The 19,871-nt window shown below is 38.9% G+C and overlaps 1 protein-coding gene across 2 annotated transcripts; it reads right to left on the reverse strand.

Annotated features, from left to right (window-relative positions):
- Nucleotides 1–7,016: 7,016 nt before the first annotated feature.
- LOC141586451 (autophagy-related protein 16-like) lies at nt 7,017–11,211 on the reverse strand. Of its 2 annotated transcripts, none has more exons than XM_074407664.1 (5): nt 11,036–11,211; nt 10,770–10,908; nt 9,374–9,555; nt 9,066–9,261; nt 7,017–8,228 (listed from the first exon to the last, which is right to left on the reverse strand). In XM_074407664.1, the coding sequence occupies exons 1-5, from the start codon at nt 11,050–11,052 to the stop codon at nt 7,206–7,208; spliced, it is 1,557 nt and encodes a 518-aa protein (XP_074263765.1). In that variant the 5' UTR covers nt 11,053–11,211; the 3' UTR covers nt 7,017–7,205. The 2 variants fall into 2 exon arrangements, with proteins under 2 accessions (XP_074263765.1, XP_074263766.1); XM_074407665.1 differs by having other exon boundaries at nt 10,820–10,908; nt 11,036–11,164.
- Nucleotides 11,212–19,871: the final 8,660 nt, after the last annotated feature.

Here is a 19,871-nt window from a genome sequence, read left to right on the forward strand (position 1 = left end):
GTTGGGTATTTGCATGATTAGTAATAGAATTTACACTTCCATCATGATTATGCATAAAGAAACCATCTTTGTTATTTTTATTTCTCTTGGTACCATGATTTGTGAGTAGTCTTTTACTAGGACTCGGTTTGACCCAACATGAGTAATTTCATTAATTGATTCACATAAAGGCTAATTATTTGGGGAAAATTGGTGAGGGTAGTTTAGAGGAATGATATGGTTTATGGATTGATTTTTGGGTAGTGTCGATTTATGACCCTTGACCACCAACGAGAGTTGGTTAGGTTGTGATTTGGTTACCCGGAATTCGACCATATTGCTAACCTAGGTTGAGACCGAAAGGGAGAACCGGGTAGGGCACCTCTAAATTAGCGTTTGAAATCGACCTCCGAGAGGGGGAGTGGGATGACCCGGAATACGATGGGGGCTTAATGACCTTGACCAAGTTCTTGACCTCCTCGGAATTGTGCATGATTTTGAGGTAGTTGAGTGTTGAGTTAGGGATTCCTACCTTCGAACCCGAGAGGGGGGTTGGTGGGTAGTGCTAGTGTCCTACTTCGAACCCGAGAGGGGGGTCTTAGGCGAATTAGAGCCATCTCCTCCTTGCTTGTTTACCTAAACGATTAGCCTAGGGAATCAATATGTGGAATTATGAATTGTTGTGGGAGAACCGAGTTCTAGGCCTTAATTAATTTGAATTACAACTTTAATCCTCTCTTACTCATTTATCATCTTTAGTTAATTTGCATTTTATTTTATTTAGTTTACTTGTTTAGTTTTAAACCTCATCCAAATATTTCGACTTAGCTAAGCACGAGAATTTAAACAATTAGTAATCACCCATGCTCCCTGTGGATTCGACCTCGACTACCCTACTACATTAGTTGAGTAAATTGTTTGATCGGGGGAGTGCGACAAACCCCGCTATCAGTCTACGTCTATGTTTAGCGGTGCAATTAGCTATTTTAAATAGGGTTAGTGTATGTGTACAATCGTTTTATGTAAGTTATATATTCATGTCCATGCTATTCCCCAGAGAGCACTTGTATGCTGTTGTTGCCGTTGTTGATTTGTATGAAGATTTCTTGCCTTGGTGTCTAAGATCAGATATACTTCGTCACTATCCTGATGGATCTTTTGATATTGAATTAGAGATGGGTTTCATGTTTCTAATTGAGAGTTACATTTCACATGTCATGGCTTCGTGCTAGACAAGCCAAAAATGATTAAGGTGCATTCTTTATGAGATGCTATATCAACTCCTTCTGCAAAAGCTACCATGTATACCTTTGAGTAACTGAATGTCTGGCTATGTCTAGGTCTCATTAGAAAATAAGCAATCCATTTCAACCCATTTACTGCTCAGTATTATAGCTCCTAGCTCATTTGATTGTGCCCCCTCTTTCCTTGCTAATTGGTTTGGGCCAAAACGCAGAAGTTACCATTGTTTGTATTTGGGATTTGATGTTAAGAACGTAAAGTTTGCCTGTCTACATTCCATCTTCTGGCTGCACTCTCAACTATAGCTCTTTTTTTTGTGTTGGAATTGTTCGTCTAAGAATTTTGGTTTTGCGAATCTGAATGGGAGTTTACAGATGTTAACTATGTGTTTTTTCTTTGATTGTGTTGTATCTTGACGCTTTAGTGATTTAAAATGGTTTAGTGTGCTGGAATTTTTTTCTGGGACTATAAATTGTTGTTTTGCTGCTGTTTTTGGGCTGTTTTAGTAATGTAGAAAGGTTTCGTATGCATTAAGTTGTAAGGTTTTGCTTTAAACGGTCTTTTTTCTTCAATTGTTTACATGTTTTAATGCAGTGCAATGGTTAGTGCTTGGAAAGTAGCTGTTTTTTTGTCACAATATAGTCTTTTGCTGCTATTTTAGTGCTGGAAAATTGCTTAGTATGCACCAGCATCTACATGCTTTAACAAGCTCTATTATCCTTATAAAATGATTCTTTTGGGGGGAGCTGAAATTTATCTTTTTCTATTTTGAAATCGCTCTGTACTTTATGTAAGTTGTTTTTGGATAACTTGTGTGTTGATTTTTACCTTAATGTAAAGTAAAACTACTCGATCTCAGTAAGAGTATTCATAAATGTGCAGTAAGAGTATTCATAAATGTGTTACAGCTTTTCGCATTTTTTTTGTCAATTTATGTGCCCTCTTACTGAATATAATGCTTTGAAATCCTTTAGCAACAAGGCAAGCCTTGTAGCGTTCAATCCAGATTATATTTGATCCGATATACCATTTAAATCCAACAACATTAAAGGTTGGGTCGAAGGGAACCAGCATCCAAATATCATTACTATGCGAAGCATTATATTCAGTTAGCATCGCATCTCGTCATTGGGGGTCGATCAAGGCTTGTTTAGTGGTATTTGTGGTTGGAGGAGTATGAGGTGGAGTGTGCATAGGAGTAGTGACAGGCGTGGTGGCAGCGGGATTGGCAAGGGAATGGGAAGAGGTGGGAGAAGTGGTAGATGAGGTCTATGAGATAGGTTCATGAAACCACTTAAGAGAATTGGGTAGTGATTGTGATGGAGTGGCCGTGGGGACAAGGTCGGGATAGGGGAAGGTTGTTTCACAAAATTCGACATGATGAGAAACAAATATTTTCTTGGTTGTACGATCGAGACAGTGATATGCACTATGGGTGGGGGAGTAACCTACGAAGACGCAAGGCTTTGAGCGGGGTTCCAGTTTATGTTTGGTGTAGAGCTGAAGCCAAGGCTAACAGAGGCGTCCAAAGCTACAGAGTTTTGCATAATTCGGAAGTTGATCGAATAATTTCAAGGGCAAGAGTAAGATAAAGTTGGAGTAGGAAGCCGATTGACAAGATACGTGGCGGTGGAGAATGCATGAGGCCAAAAATTCTTGGGTAGTCGGCCATGAGAGAGGAGTGCAAGTCTGGTTTCAACTATATGACGTTGATGACTTTTGGCAAACCCGTTGAGTTCAGAGCTGTGAAGAGGGGTGGTTAAGTGGCCTATACCATTGTCATTAAGAGTGTAGGCAAAGGATTGGAGAATGTATATTGATGAATTACAATGTGTACAAGAGAGTCCTTATATACTATAAGGAAGGATTGGAGCAAAAAAACTAATTAAAAACCTTATAAAATCAAATCTAAGGTCTTTCAAAGCCATAAATATTATAAACATTATGGTAAATTATTTAGCTTCATTTAATTCTTTGTGTTACACGTGTGTTGTTTGTTGCTTATTGCTACAGAACACTCTCGTAACAATGAAACTAATCGAAATAAGAGTACATTAACTTCAAGGACTTTATGCTTACTAGAACCAGTGGAAAACTTATGAGCACTTTCGGTTGAAATAGATGGACATGTGTGCTTGTACAAATAGCCTTTTAAATAACGTCAAAATAAAATGGTGTATCAATTAGCGTTGCCATTTGTTATAGCTGATAAGAGTTGGATACCGCGTGCGTAGCACGCGGGATTCCAACTAGTTTTTACAAAATGAATTTAACTAAATTAAAGAATTATTTAAAGGCAATTTCTTATTTGTGACGGACACTATCTGTTACAAGTTTGTGACGGATAGTCAGGGACGAAGCTAGAACAAAATAGTAAGGGGGCCGATTTATAAACTTAAGAAGTATCACATTCCGATATTTTAGCATTGTTTATTAGCATCGCACCCTTATTATATAACTACGATATTATTATTAGAAGCGTATAAATTAACGGAGTAAATAGCTTTTTTTCGAAGTAATCATGAAATTTCACACTAGTTTATTTTCTTTGTAGATACAAAATTTATTTTATTGTTGAACAATTTTATCAAATACTCCCTCCGTACCATACAAATAGTAACGTAGTAAAAAATGGGTTTTTAAGAAAAGAGGGTAAAAGAAGAGGTACAGAGGGAAGAAAATAGGCAATGAGTAGATTATACAACCCGTTGTATGTAGTTGTATGATGCAGAATCCGAGCTGTGTACTAAAGTTTTCGAGTTTTGTTTAAAAGAATTTGAGTTATGCCATAAAGTTTTTGAACTCACACAATTAAACATAAAAAAAATAAATTCTTACAAAACTCAGAAAAATTACACATAAGCTCAAATTAATGTATAAGTGTTGTACAATGCTTATTATACAACAGGTTGTATAGTAGTATTTGTGAGAAAATAGGTGGGGTATGTAATTGTGGGTTTAATTGTGAGTTGGTAGGTGGGGTATGCAGTGACATTTTATGTAAATATCAAATGGATATAAGGATAATTTGGTAATGTTGTGGACCAAATAAGGAATGTTACCATTGGTGTGGTACGACCATATTAGGTAAGTGTTACCATTGTTCTGGTACGGAGGGAGTATTCATTAGGTGGCAGAAAAATTAAACCACGTAATAAATAAATAAATAAAAGACTAGTTTAGATCCCGCACAATGAATGCGCGGTATTTATAGAATTTTTTATTTTTGTTTTAATTAATTAGGTTAGACCTCGTGCATTAAATGCACGGTTTATAAAGTTTTTTTTTATTTATACTAAATTAGATATATAATAGTAGTATCTCATTAGTTGTTCATTTTTCTCATTCTTGCATTTTGCTTTGGGAAGTAAAAAGTTTAAACTGAAAATTAATTACTTAAAAGAATTGAGTAGCATGTTGAAATGTAATTTTGTAAATAATATTTTTTTTGCACCGCAAAGTTAATGATTCCAATTTCTATTTTTCTCATTTTTTTTGTCTCGAAAGTAATTAAAACGATTTATAATTTTGTTATATACATAGTATGAGTCAAGTCATTTTCAAATAATAGAATCAGTAAAATATTTAGTAGATCATAGTTTGATACAATTTTTTTATTAAAATATTTTAATTAAAAGATTAGAGTTTAGAGTTTAATCAAAAAATTATAATTTGATGAAATATTTATTTTAATGAAAAGATAATAAGTTAATGAAATAAATAATTATAATTATTAGCTACCTTATTTAGTTGATTTATACATAATTGTTATTAACTACCTTATTTAGAAATATGCTTTTTGGAGGGAAAATTTGTGAGGATGCCTATTCATTTAGTAAATAGGGGATTATAAAGGAAAAGAGTATGCATAAAATAAAAGAAATTCAAAGTACATTATTTGGTCTAATTACAAAGTTGTGGGCAATTTTTGTTTTGGTTGAATAAGAAGTTTTCTTTAATAGTACAATTTTATCTAAGATTAAATATTGAGAATTAAGAAAAATGATAATAATGCTAAAAATTAAAAAGGTCATCGTGGGGATTTGAACACCAAATCTCCTAGTCCAAAGGAACCATCTTACATTTGCCATCTCTGCCAACTTCAATCAATGCTAACTACCTAATGAGATATACATATATAGCTCTTCTCCAAGGCTGCCCGGGCCATGGCCCATCCAGCCCAGCCTGTGCTTCGTCACTGCAGATAGTGACCCTCTCACACAAATACAAGTTGGATTTAATTAATAAAAAGTTGACACAGAGAATTCCTGCCGTGGACGATGAAGCAAAGGATATAGGCTTCATCCTTAAGGGACACCACTACACCACATGTCTGGACAATCTTATAAAAATATGCTTCATGATTAATCATTGGTTATAAAGTAAACTAAAGTTATTCATTGGTGGGAACTAACACGAAACACTTCGCCCATATGTCTGAATAACATTATCCCGTTGTCTCAATTTTTCTGATGCTAACACTATCTTATAACGCTATAAAAAAAAAGATTGAATGTACGCAACCTTGACTTAATGCTATATAATAACTGCATCGACCAGCCAACTATTACCCTGCCGCTCAAAGCAACGCAGATAATGTAGTTCTCAGGAAAAAGAAAAGAGGGAAAAAAATAAAAATAAAAAATAAGTTGTGCACAGGATTTTCTCAAGAAAATAGATTATGGTATCTACTTTATAATTTAGGTGTTGTTTGACCAAGCTTAAAAAGTGTTTTTGTAATTGAAAAAGTAGTAGCTTGGCCAAACATGGTAAATTAGAGAGTTTTAAAAGTGTTTTTGGGAAGTCAAAAACTGATTATTCACCCCCAAAAGGAGAAGTAGATATTTAGTTATTTACTACTTCTACTTCTACTTTTTACATAAAGAACCAAATAAGCAAACAAAAGTTGTATTAAAGTAGTTAGGCGAAACATATAAATTTTGTGAGAAACCGCTTTTACAAAAGTATGACCAAACAACTAAAACTTTTCCGAAAAGTAACTTGTGAATAAACTCCTTTTAAAAAAAAAGTCATTTTCCATAAGGAAGGCCAAACAGCACTAGTACGATAAAGAGGAAGAAATTCCGATTCCGAACTGGACCATCTTGTTTAAGAGACACCACAACATGAACCGGACCATCTTGTAAAAATACTCCCATAGTGTGAAGTGTGAACGTAACAACAAATTTGATGCACACGTAAGCCAACATTATCTCAATGTTTCAAATGTGAACACCACGTTATAAGTAAATAATTAATCTCACCATAGACGGATATATCTGTTTAAAGTAAAAAACGGGTCAAATATGCTTAAAGTGGTGATATTTTTAGGCCCCACTATATAACTTATGGCTTGTCTTATGCTTAAATTGGGTGGATATTTGGCCCGTCTATAACTATAGACGAATATCTCCCGTCTATAATAAGAATTTGTGTAAGTAAATAAACGAGATCAAATGTACAAAAACTTAACTCAATGTTGAAATAGCATATGGAGCAACCAAGTATCCTACCACCAAAAAGTGTATTCCCGGATAACACTATCCTAACACCAAAAAGTGTTATATACATGTCTTACACTTGTGTTAACAACGAAAAAAAAAAAAATGCTTTTGAAGGACTTAGGATGAAAACTATGTCGATCAAAAGAAGCGTAACCACTTTTTAAAATTATTTTGTTTTATTTCATCTCGGCCAAATTTAATATGAGCGTATATCATCAATTAATTTGCAATTCCACAACAGTTTAGTAGCGATGCACATAACCATACACAAAGTGCCCAAGGATCCGAAGATATAAGAATGAGATACTTAAAAGCTTGCCATATAGTTCAAAAAATAAACGGAATATTCAGGAAACTAACTGTACATTAGCAGAAAATAGAGTAGAAGAAAATGAGATCATATTCACACCATCTAACCTTTTTATAGGAATTGGTTGCATAGAAATACCACGTTAAATGACGATGATAAACCCGTCAAACTCACGACCATACGCAGACAACCCCATCCTTATCAGAAGTAGCCAACATTTTTCCAAGACCACTCCAATTGCAGCACAACACAGGAGCTGCATGTTCTTTTAAAGTAGCAACTATGTCTCCCTTCTGAATTGACCAAATATACACAGATCCATCTGCAGAACCTGCAGCAACATAGTTATCATCTGGGCTGATGCAAGATCTACTCCAATTAGATGCTATCCGATTTCCACTTGCCCTCAATGTCCCGTAAATTTCAAGTGTTCTCATATCAAACAGATTGTGCACATTATCTCTCCCACTTGTCAGAATTGTATTCCCATTTCGAGATAGAGAGATTGAAGTCAATGCCTGAGAATGAGCTTCAACTTCACTGAGCTTTTTTCCAGTCTCGATGTCCCATTGCCTGACATACCCGTCTTGATGGCCCGAACATATAGTTCTTCCATCCATGTTGAAGCAAAGGGCATTACAATTACTAGGATGAAGAATTGTGTTAGTGCAATACCCTTTATTCAAATCCCAGGCTTTTATCGTGCGGTCGTAGGCTGCACTGATGACATGGCGATTGGAAACTTTGCTGACATCAACTGCACAGACTTTATTAGAATGTCCGGTAAGTGTGTGTCGGATTCGAGCTGTGGCTATGTCCCAAACATAGAGGTTGTTTGAGCTAGTTGCTGCAATTATTGACTTGTTATCATTGGTGACAGTAAGGTCTAGAATCGAACCCAAGCAACCTTGGAGGGTTTGGTTTAGTGAACCGGTGCTCGAATCCCATATCTTGATTGAGCTATCTTGTCCTCCGGTGATCAACTTACTGGAATTGTATTCAAACAATATAGAAGCACAACCACTGTCATGAGCTCGAATTCTATTCTTGCAATGGTTGGGAATAATCGATTCTGAAAAATACTCTGCACCTTCTTCACTTTGACGAACCACACCATCAACTTGCATGCAAGCAAGCTGCTGTATACTTCTGGCCTTGACTTCATCTTGCATTTCTTTGTAGAGAGCATTTACCTGAAAGTGATTTAATAGAAAAATCAGTTACTCCGATTTCTGGGAGGCACTGTACATATCAGTTCCAAATAGCCAGACATCTTTGAGAAAATAACAAAAACAATTACAATGTAGACTTTGTTCATAGCTTTCTAACTTTTTCAACAGTTCTATTAATGCTTCGTGACAGAATATAATGAAGTAATAACTGACACAGGCTAATTGATGTTCCAAGCCCATGTTTGTTTGGTTCAGCAATCATGATAAGAACACACTACTTAACCATGGCAGCAGACGAGGAATTTTTAATTTGAGCACCATTGCATTAAATCTAAACACTATTAACCATTGGCCACTGAGCATAAATATCCACAACCCTACACTGTGACTGTTGTCGAAAGGACAAATATGTTCAAATTTTAAAAGACCAACACATGGTAGGATTCTTTCTACCGTCATCTCCAAATGACTTTATTAATTCGGTTTCTATAAGGAATGTTTATATGAAAACAGATTAAATAGGGCATTAGAACATGTTTTTACCGTTTGCAAATTTTTTCACCTTGGTAGCCCAAGATATACAATTAGTCAAATTCCATCAAAATTCACGACTTTTCTCGACATAATAATGTCCGAAAATAAACATTAAAGAAAATTTGATGTTCCAATTTGCACATAATTACCCAAAAAGAACTAACTCATATACTTTATTATGCGCTATGGAGTATGTTTTTATTATGAAATTTTAAGGCGTTGGATATCCGGTTTGGCATAGTAGTCATATGACATTCAGTTTATCTTATGCCTATGAATCCAACAATGTTTCTACTTTGTTACAACAGAATGAGATTAAAATACCTCGTTAAGCCGCTCTGCATCTTGCATTTTCTGAAGCATCCAACGGTCTATCAGCATTTTGTTTTCAGCTTCTGCAGCCTTTAATTTCACTGTCATCTCTTCAAGTCGTGCTTTCAAATCTTCGTTTTCACTTGTAAGCAATTCTACGCCTTGGGTCTTTTCTTCTAATAAAGCCTTTAACTTGGAGCATTCATCCCTGAAAAATATATACTATTTCGATTCAAAAACTACACACAGTGCTTGACTGAGAAGTAAAAAGTGAAAAGCTAGAAAATCAATGGTAACAGTGAGTAGCCTGAGCGGCCAACCTTAGCAGTGCAACCTCTTTTTCCAAGTCAGCAATAAGAGTATCTTTTTCTTGAATCGAGGCTTTTGCAGCTCGGCCTTCGGTAACTTCTTCCACAAGCTGGGAAGATAGTCGAGATTGAGCTTTGTAACATTGCTGGAGTTCAAGCTCTAGCTTTTCCGCTTTTTCTTTCCATTCTGTGCCCTTAATGAACAAATCCACCAGTTCAGTTGCAATGTCCACAGAACAAATATTGCAATTTAAGGAACCATCTTAAAGCATAGATTAAAACAAATACATATCAGGGCAGAACAAAGTGTCATCAAAACCCAAATACAGAGTACATCGCATGTGTTTATGAAAGGATTTTACCAAGAGAAAAAAGAATACTTTTTAGGATCATCTACCAAAGAAGAAGCTCATAGTATATGCGACTACACTATTGTTGATAAGTCTGTATGAGACAATACTTAAAACTCAACCTTCAAACTCTGATCAGAAGTGGATGTTAAGATGACACCGTGCAAGGATCGAAAAGGATGTCATCTAATAAACCTCGCTGTATTCATCGCCAAGTGAAAGAATTTAAAAATGAATATCTGGTAAATCTGTCCCATCCCTTATCACTAAGCAGAGAAAGATTACAAAATACTTCACTTTACTTCACGTGAAACATTGCAGTGCAAGATGACACATTGTCTCACAAGCATTCCACGGCTAGATGAAATCGCTACAAGACTAAGAAATATATTTCTTTATTTCTTTTTTCCTCCAAGAGGCTAAAATTAACATCAAACTTCAACTGTTTCACTCTTGATAATACCACAAGAAGAGACGATTAAAGAAGAGGATGGATAGAGAAGGTCCATAGCACCGCTCCAGCAGCCAATGTCACTAAGACAAGTTGCACGAGCTCCTTTTACACATAACTAACGCAGATAGCAGTTGCCCTAAAAAGAACATACATTTCCCTTCAAATCCTAGCTCAATCCTCGACAACCTCCAAGAACAAACCGACTCAACAATCATTCCCAAACAATGTCACTAACACAAGTTGCACGGGCTCTTCTTTTTCTACAAATAACTAACGTAGTTAGTAGCTGTCATAAAAAGACACATTTCTTGCAAACCCTAATTCAATCCTCAACATATCATTCCCAAACCCAAACATTTCACTCAAATTGATCCACGAAAACTATCGTCCGATACTACCGACGCAATCAAAGCCATATATATTCCAATGTAGCACACACAGAAACATTTCAAACAAAACTAATCAAATTCACAATTCACTGTCATCATCAACTTCCAGTGAATCACTAAATTTTAATTCCACACAATACTTGAGAAATTGAAATTGAAACAAAACCCTAGGAGAGAGAAAATTGAAAATTAAGAAATTGAAATTAAATCAAAACCTGATCAACAAAAGGCCTTGATTGAGCATTAATTAGGTCAAGAAAAGCACCTTCTTCAAATTTTCGTCGTTGTTTAAGCTGCCATAAACAATCATTAATTGCTTTTCTTGCTTTATCATCTATTTCTTCTTCCTTTGACCTAATTATCATCAGCAAAAAACAAATTATCTTGATTAATTTCACTTAATCAAAAGAATTACAAGAATCAATTGGATGAAATTTAAGTAGAAGTTAATTTAGAGAGTGAATTTAAATCATGTTCTTACTTATCGATCATCGCCATTGTCGATTGTTCTTCGCACGTCGAGTAAATTATCGAGCGATTTCGTTCGTCAGAAAGCCTTGATTTTCTTTTTTAGTAGAGTATTTTTTTGCAGCGAAAATCTGGAACTACGGTAATACGGAGTAGAGTTGGCCGGCATGAAACACCACACGAACCGGATACAAAACTCGGGTTGGGTTGAGATATTTTGACAATTTATGGACTATACAACCAGTTGTAGATATTGTATGGTGTAGAATCTGAGCTTTGTAATAAAGTATATGAGCTTTATGTTAAAGAATATGAGCTTTATTAGAAAGTATTCAGTTCATCCATTTACACATTAAAAACATGAACTTTAAATTAACTTAGAAAGAATACATATAAGCTCGGATTCTTATACCTGGTTGTACCATGCTTATGTAATTAACTTAGAAAGAATACATATAAGCTCGGATTCTTATATCTGGTTGTACCATGCTTATGTACAACTGGATGTATAATCCTATTTGTGATATTTCGATACTAACTTGATATGGATAACTCATTCCCTATAGACTAAATAACACATCTGTGTTATTACCGTTAATGTTTCCCGCTCAACTTCCCCCCTCTCCCCATACGGAATATTCCCTTCTAAATTCTAACTCTGATTAATTTATTTTAGTCAAAAAATATTGTAGTCAATATATTATATAGTATCCTCAATAATATATTGCTGTAAATTAGTATGCCCCTATATGGAATATTCCCATCTACAATATTGTACTCAATAGTATATCCTTCAAATAATTGTTGTCGATCTATTTTGGCCAATAATAAATATATACACAAAAAATCCCAGAAAATCAAGAACAATAAAATAGGAATTTTATACACTATATAATATTTTATATACACTATATAATATTCTCTACTGAGATTATCATCCAATACACAATACTCAAATTATTATATACATAATACACACAATACACAAATTATATACACAATACACAAATCAATCTATATATTAAATATTAATCCTCTAACAGCGAAAACATTCAGTGTTTGGTCAATCAAATAATGTAAAGATAAAACTCATACAAATATGGGTTTTTCTAACGTGTGCCCTTAGGGCACACATTAATAACCTAAATATGGTAAGATTTACAAGAGATTCTCACTAATTATGGTAAAAATGAGTTTAAACTTGAATATTTGATGAGAATCTCTTGCAAATCTTACCAAATTTAGGTTATTAATGTGTGCCCTTAGGGCACACGTTAGAAAAACCCTACAAATATTTGTATAATGTGGTTATATTTGTATAATACCCCTATTCACGTTAAGAATAATCGCGCAACTATTGGGACTGGCCTTTGAGAAGCCAGAACTAAAGACAGTTTTCGGGAGATCACCCAAAAGGTGATCGATGAGGACGGATCCAAGTGTGGTCGCAACATAAGCTGGAGTAAAGCTTGTGAATAGGCGTCGAAAGAAGATGTTGCACGAACATAGAAGCGGTTAGCAAGGCCCGAGAGAGATGTTGAGAAAGAAGCCGTGTAGCAGTTTTGGAAAGAGTTCCTGCAAATGCAAAGATAGTAAGAAAGAGACGACACCGGGATCGAGCCATGATTACCTGCCATTAAAGGCCTTGCATTGGGCGGAGAACCATCTTGGCGCAAAGAAGGGAGGCGTAAATGTGAACCGTGCAGGAACAACAGCACTATTCTTAAAAACAATGGAGTTGCGAGTGAGCCAGATGGAGTGCAGGATGCAAAAGAAATAAAGTAGGGAATTAAATTCCGCTGAAGAAATCCGATGAAAGTAGGATACATTATGTAACACTACGGATTTCTTTGGTGACTACTCGACCGAGTAGAGCCTACTCGGCCGAGTAGTGCTGTTGTCGTGTGTTGTTTTGGTTCTGCCGAGGAATACTCGGCCGAGTATAGTGAATACTCGACCGAGTAGAGGGTACTCGGCCGAGTATACACTTACTCGACCGAGTATCCGGCCTGGCGGAGTGTTATTTCGATTGTTTGATTAGGGAATGTTTAGGATATTTTATATCCCGCGTCAGTTTCTAAACATCATTTTCAAAGCTTTATCATTTCTACGTTACCCTAATTACACCCTAATCATCCCCTAATCTTTCCCTTAATCATTCCGTAGCATCGTCGTGTGGGTAATCTTCGTGACTCTTGCGTATAAGTTCTCGTTTAACCGTTGGTAAGTTTATCTTTATGATTATTTGTACTCTTTGGGGTTCGTATACATATATGGAAATGGGACTTTGGGAATTGTGCAATGTGTAATTGTGTTACATGATTATTGTATAGGAGAAGACTTCGTAGAGGAGCTTTTTTTTATTGTCGTGTTGCATACTACTGTTGGTTGCTAAGGTAGGGTTTCCCTACTCAGTTTACTGTTCATTGTTAAGACATGTTTGTTGTGTGATTATTGTTATCTGTTGATCATCGGAGTATGGAGATTGTTGTGACGATGTTGGTATGGAGGTGTTGAGACGGCTGTGATGTTGAATGATTGTGATTATGGTGGAGTCACTTGCGGGAGTGGCTTCACACCCTAGTTCGCCCTCCGTGGAACCCGCCACGGGAGGGATGTGCACATTAAGGGACAGGGATTGTTTGTCGCTCATTGAGGAGCTGGACTAGGTGGGATCGGCTGCGGTCACCCACTGACGACGAGGATTACCTGTTGCGATGGGTAATCTGGCAGGGCTACACACTTTGGTGTGTAGTGGGTTACAGCATGGGAACAAAGATTAGAATTGGAAGATGATCAGTTGATTGTATCGTTTGTCTGTCTTATATTGTTTGAGTAATACTGACCCCGTTGTTGTTTGTGGAATCTGCGGTGATCCATTCGGGGATGGTGAGCAGGCTTGACAGGTATTGCTAGTGTGAGCTTGGGGACTGTCTTGGGAGGAGTACCATCACGAGTCATAGCACCACCGTCTGAGTCTTAGTTGGATTTCTTTTATTGTCAGACTTTGAAGTTGTATTTTGTTAAAACAGTATTTGAGTTTGGTTGATGTAAACCTTACACTTTACAGTACTTTAATAGATGTGCTCAGTTCAGACGCTTTTTTATATGTACTAACCTCGGGCAACCGAGATGGTAACACACTTTCATGGTAGGGTGGTCCTGGTAAGGCACCTTGGTATGAGGGGGTGTTACAAAGTGGTATCAGAGCCGAAGATTCCGGCACCTAAACAAATGAATTTAATGAACCTAGAGAGTCTAAATAAAATGAACCCGGGGAGAGTTGTTTGGAGCTACCGCAAAGACTCGGGAGACGTCCCGGAGTCGCAAATTGGCCCTCACTAACTCGAGCCGGTAACATGGGGAAGTGTGATGAGAGCTAGGTTTTGTATGTACATGTATGTGAAGATGCATGTTGGTAAAAGTTGATAGTTGAAAGTATGTGTGTTGAAGTTCGTAAATGTTGTGATGGGAGGAATGGTGGATGTGACGGGTTGTGAATGTTGGTCATGTTGGATTTAGCATATGTATGAATTGTATGCTGATATGATTATAATGTGGCATTAAAGTTCTTGATATATGAATTGTATGCTGATGTGATTATAACATGGCATTTAAACTCTTAATATTATGTGTTTGCTGCGGGGAATAGTGAGCATGATAGGGGAACTTTATACTGTATACCCGTCTATTTTGTGACTCGGCCGAGCAGGGCAGGTACTCGACCGAGTAGGGAGCACTCGGCCGAGTAACCAAGAGCTCGACCGAGTATTGATTTGCAGTGAGTAGCAGTAGCTACTGTATGTGACAACTCGACCGAGCAAGAGGTATACTCGACCGAGTAGTGGCTACTCGGCCGAGTGTTGTTTTACTCGACCGAGTGTTGTTTTTGAGTTTTTGAAGTTCGCTTCTGGAGTCGAAATACTCGACCGAGTATCTAGGATACTCGACCGAGTAGTCGTTACTCGACCGAGTATGTTTGTATACTCGGCCAAGTGTTCTTTTGGCGGAGGTTACTACGTTTTGAGTTGTAGGCTTTTGTGTTTACGTTTCCGTGTTTCTTGTCAGTTCAGTATGCCGCCCAAAAGAACTCCCGCGCAGATCCAAGCTTCGGAGATGACTCTTGATGAGGTTGCTCGTATGATTGAGCAACAAGAGGCTCTCCTTGAAGCTCTCAAAAATGTGGGAAAGGGGAACGAGAAGTCGATGGATGTAACTCAGCTCAGCATCATCATTGCTCGCTTCAACCCTCCCACATATGACGGGGTAGGTGAACCAAAGCTACTCAGAAGTGGCACCGTGAGATTGAAGCTCTCATGGAAATGGTTAAGTGCCCCGAGGACATGATTGTTGAGCAGGTAGTGTACTACCTAAGAGGTGAGGCTGCAGTTTGGTGGCAAAATGTCAAGGAAGATGCTAGAGCTTACTACCAGGCGGAAGGAGCTATTCCTCGTCCGGGTTGAAGAGTGCTATGAGAGAAGCGTTTGTGCCGGAGCATATCCGACACAAGATGAGATCCGACTTTGATTCCTTCACCATGACCGAGGAGATGACAAGTCATCGATTACTATCGTCGGTTTTGGAGCTATCTCGTTATGTTGAAGATATGCGACTAGGACAGAGAGGTTTGGCTCTCCGTTTTGAGAGGGTTTATCTGCTAAGATCGTGAGTCGTATGCCAGTAGGGGTTGCTACCGACCTCAAGGAAGTGTACTTGAGAGCGGGTCAAGCCGAGAGAATGGTAGATCTCTCAAGAGAGATCGATGAGAGGACCGCCGCATAAAAGAGAAAGGTCGATGGTGGAAACAACGGTCGGCACCGACCAACAAGAAAGGGAATTTCAACCATGCTAAGGCTTTTTCTGGTGGAGCTGGTTTCTCGGGAGGATCTCGTGGCTGGGGAAAGAATGGGGGTCGGGCTGTGAGTGACAACTCCAACCTTACTTGCTTCAACTGTGGTGGGATAGGCCACAAAAGACGGGAATGCACGAGCTACAAGCCCGGCACTTGTTCAGGAGCCCGGACAGGGAATTTTTCTCAGGGGCCAACTCAGAGTTTTGCTAGCAACCGACCGGGAGGTTCATGGGGCAACAGAGGTGGACAGGGCAATCAGGGCGGTTACAACCGCGGTGGTGGTGGACCTTATCAGTGCCAGAACAACAGCACCACTCAGGATTCGGCAGCCAAGCCAAGTACCTCCAATGCTTCTGTTCAGGGTGGAGGACAGAAAAGCAGTGGAAAGCTCTTCATGATGGACAAGCAGGAAGCACAGGATGATGCTCATGTAGTTACCGGTACCTTTCTTGTTCATAATGTACCGTCCTTTGTTTTGTTTGATTCCGGGGCTACACATTCTTTTGTGTCTAAGAGTCATGCTGTGTTTATGGGTTTGGGGAAGTTTGAGGTTGTAAAATATGATGTATTCATACCTTCAGGGGAGTCTGTGTCGTGTCACAAGCTGTATAAGGGAGTATCCATGGTAGTCGGAGGGGTAGATTTACCAATAGACCTGTTAGAGTTTCCTATGGATGGGTTCGAGGTGATTGTCGGGATGGATTGGCTAGGTAAGTATGATGCCAGGATAGATTGTCGACAAAAGAGAGTGTCTTTAAAGGGTCCCAAGGGTGTTAGGGTGTCCTATAGAGGGTTTGTGGTAAAGCCTAAGTGTAGGTTCATAGCTGTGATGACTTTAAAGTCATGTTTAAGGAAGAAGTGTCCCTTGATTCTTTGTCATGTGAGAGATCATCGAGTGGAGCCACCGACAGCTTCTGAGATATCTGTGGTGAGAGAGTTCGAAGATGTTTTTCCTGAGGAAATACCGAGTTTGCCTCCCAAGAGGGATGTTGATTTCAGCGTGGAGCTTAAGCCGGGAACGGGTCCTATATCTAAAGCACCTTACCGTATGGCACCTAAAGAGTTGGCAGAGTTGAAAAAGCAGATACATGAGTTGCTAGGCAAGGGTTATATCAGGCCTAGTGTGTCACCGTGGGGAGCTCCAGTTCTTTTTGTAAAGAAGAAAGATGGGAGTATGAGACTGTGCATTGATTACAGAGAGCTCAATCGAGTCACAGTGAAGAACAAGTATCCGTTGCCGAGGATTGATGACTTGTTTGATCAGCTAAGTGGAGCAGGTGTGTTTTCCAAAATTGATCTGAGGTCGGGATATCACCAGCTGAGGATAGCAGATGAGGATATTCCTAAAACAGCGTTCCGATCTCGATATGGTCATTATGAGTACGTGGTGATGCCTTTTGGGTTGACCAATGCGTCAGCAGCTTTTATGGACTTGATGAATCGGATCTTTACACCGTTTTTGGATAGGTTTGTGGTTGTTTTCATCGACGATATCTTAGTCTATTCTAAGACTAAGGAAGAGCATGAGGAACACTTGAGGATAGTTCTGCAGACCTTAAGAGATAATCAGCTTTATGCCAAGCTATCCAAGTGTGAGTTCTGGTTAGAGGAAGTGGCTTTTCTAGGCCATGTTATATCTAAGAAGGGGGTATCCGTGGATCCTAGTAAGATTGAGGCCGTTACCAAGTGGGAATCACCAAAGAATGTTGCTGAGATTCGGAGTTTCTTAGGCCTTGCCGGCTACTACAGGAGATTTGTGAAATATTTCTCTACCATAGCGCGGCCTATGACATCTTTGATGAGGAAGGAAGTCAGATTTGTTTGGGATGAGAGTTGTGAGACGGCGTTTCAGACCTTAAAGGAACGCTTGACCACAGCTCCTATCTTAGCCTTGCCAGAGGGTTGTGAGAACTTTGAGGTATATACCGACGCTTCAAAGAATGGTCTTGGTTGTGTTTTGATGCAGGGAGGGAAAGTCATAGCCTATGCTTCGAGGCAGCTGAAGCAATATGAGGAGAACTACCCTACTCATGATCTGGAGCTGGGTGCAGTTGTGTTCGCTCTTAAGATTTGGAGACACTACCTTTATGGAGCAACTTTTAAGGTGTTCTCTGATCATAAGAGTCTCAAGTATATCTACACTCAGAAGGAACTTAACATGCGGCAGAGACGGTGGATGGAGCTGATTGGAGATTATGATATGGAGATCATCTATCACAAGGAAGAGCGTTCATTCGCTATGTACAACTATGTCCTTGCTGAAGTTGAGGGATGAGATGTCTAGTTTGGGGATCTTTATGATTCGAGAGGGGGATACCATCGGGGATTTGACGATCGATCCAGAGTTGTATGCGAACATCAAAAGTAAGCAGGAGCTTGATCCAAAGATTCAGGAGTGGAAGTCAAAGGTAGAGAGTGGAACGGCTTCCAGGTTTTCTATCCATCCAGATGGGAGTGTTCGTTTTGATGGGAGATGGTGTGTTCCTGAGGATGCAGAGTTGCGGAGAGTGATCTTGACGGAGGCTCATTGCACTCCCTATTCAGTTCACCCGGGTGGTGACAAGCTTTATAGAGATCTTAAGAAGACTTTTTGGTGGCCAAACATGAAGAGAGATGTAGCTGAGTTTGTAGCCAGATGTTTGACCTGTCAAAAGGTCAAGGGTGAACAAAGGAGACCACAAGGTAAGATCCAGTCTTTGGATGTACCAGAGTGGAAGTGGGAGTCGATTTCCATGGACTTCATTGTGGGGTTACCTAGGTCACAACAAGGTAACAACATGATTTGGGTGATTGTTGATCGGTTAACCAAGTCAGCCCATTTCGTTCCGATGAAAAATACTTGGTCTAAGATGCAGCTGGCACTGGGTTACAGGAGGCATGTGGTTCGGTTACATGGTATACCTAAAGATATCGTTTCTAATCGTGATGCGAGGTTCATATCCAAGTTTTGACAAGAGCTGCAAGAGTTGATGGGTACGACTTTAAAGATGAGTACAGCCTTTCATCCGGCAACCGATGGTCAGACAGAGCGGACCATCAAGACCTTAGAAGACATGCTGAGGGCATGTGTTATGGACTTTGGGGGCAGTTGGGAAGACAGGCTTGATCTGATCGAGTTTTCATACAATAACAGTTAATTCGGCAAAAGATGAAAGCAGCTCAAGATCGTCAGAAGAGCTACGCCAACTTACACCGCAAGGACATTGAGTTTACGGTAGGTGACAAGGTTCTTTTAAAAGTGTCACCTATGCGAGGTGTTATGAGGTTTGGGAAAAAGGGTAAGCTAAGCCAAAAGTTTATAGGTCCTTATGAGATTTTGGACCATGTTGGCGAGGTGGCCTACAGATTAGCGTTACCACCAGCTTTGGATAGGGTGCATAATGTTTTTCATGTATCTCAACTTCGGAAGTATGTGAGCGATCCGTCGCATATCCTTGAAATGGAGAACATCGAGCTTGATGAATCCTTGTCCTACGCCGAGATTCCTAAGGAGATTCTTGATCGAAAGGTTCGTAAGACCCGGAATGGCGAGACGGTCTTACTCAAGGTCCTTTGGTCTAATCATAATGTGGAGGAAGCCACATGGGAACCCGAGGAAGATATGCGAGAACGTTTTCCTAACCTTTTTGATCAGGTATGTTTGGTTACGGGGACGTAACCGTTGTCTTTTTAGGGGGTAGGAGATGGTCGCGGTCTTGTTTTGTTTTGTTTGTTGTTTTGCTTTGAGTCGGGATAATGATTTTGTGGTGACTTGTATAGTTACTTGGTGTTGTTATATGTGGTTAGTATAGGCTTGTGATGCAGTGTTGTGCTTTGTTTTATAGTAGATTGTGAACTTCGGGACGAAGTTCTTTTTAAGGGGGGAAGATTGTAACACTACGGATTTCTTTGGTGACTACTCGACCGAGTAGAGCCTACTCGGCCGAGTAGTGCTGTTGTCGTGTGTTGTTTTGGTTCTGCCGAGGAATACTCGGCCGAGTATAGTGAATACTCGACC

Source organism: Silene latifolia, chromosome 6 (genome assembly GCF_048544455.1).
Source record: "Silene latifolia isolate original U9 population chromosome 6, ASM4854445v1, whole genome shotgun sequence".
In the NCBI taxonomy this organism is placed as follows: domain Eukaryota; kingdom Viridiplantae; phylum Streptophyta; class Magnoliopsida; order Caryophyllales; family Caryophyllaceae; genus Silene; species Silene latifolia.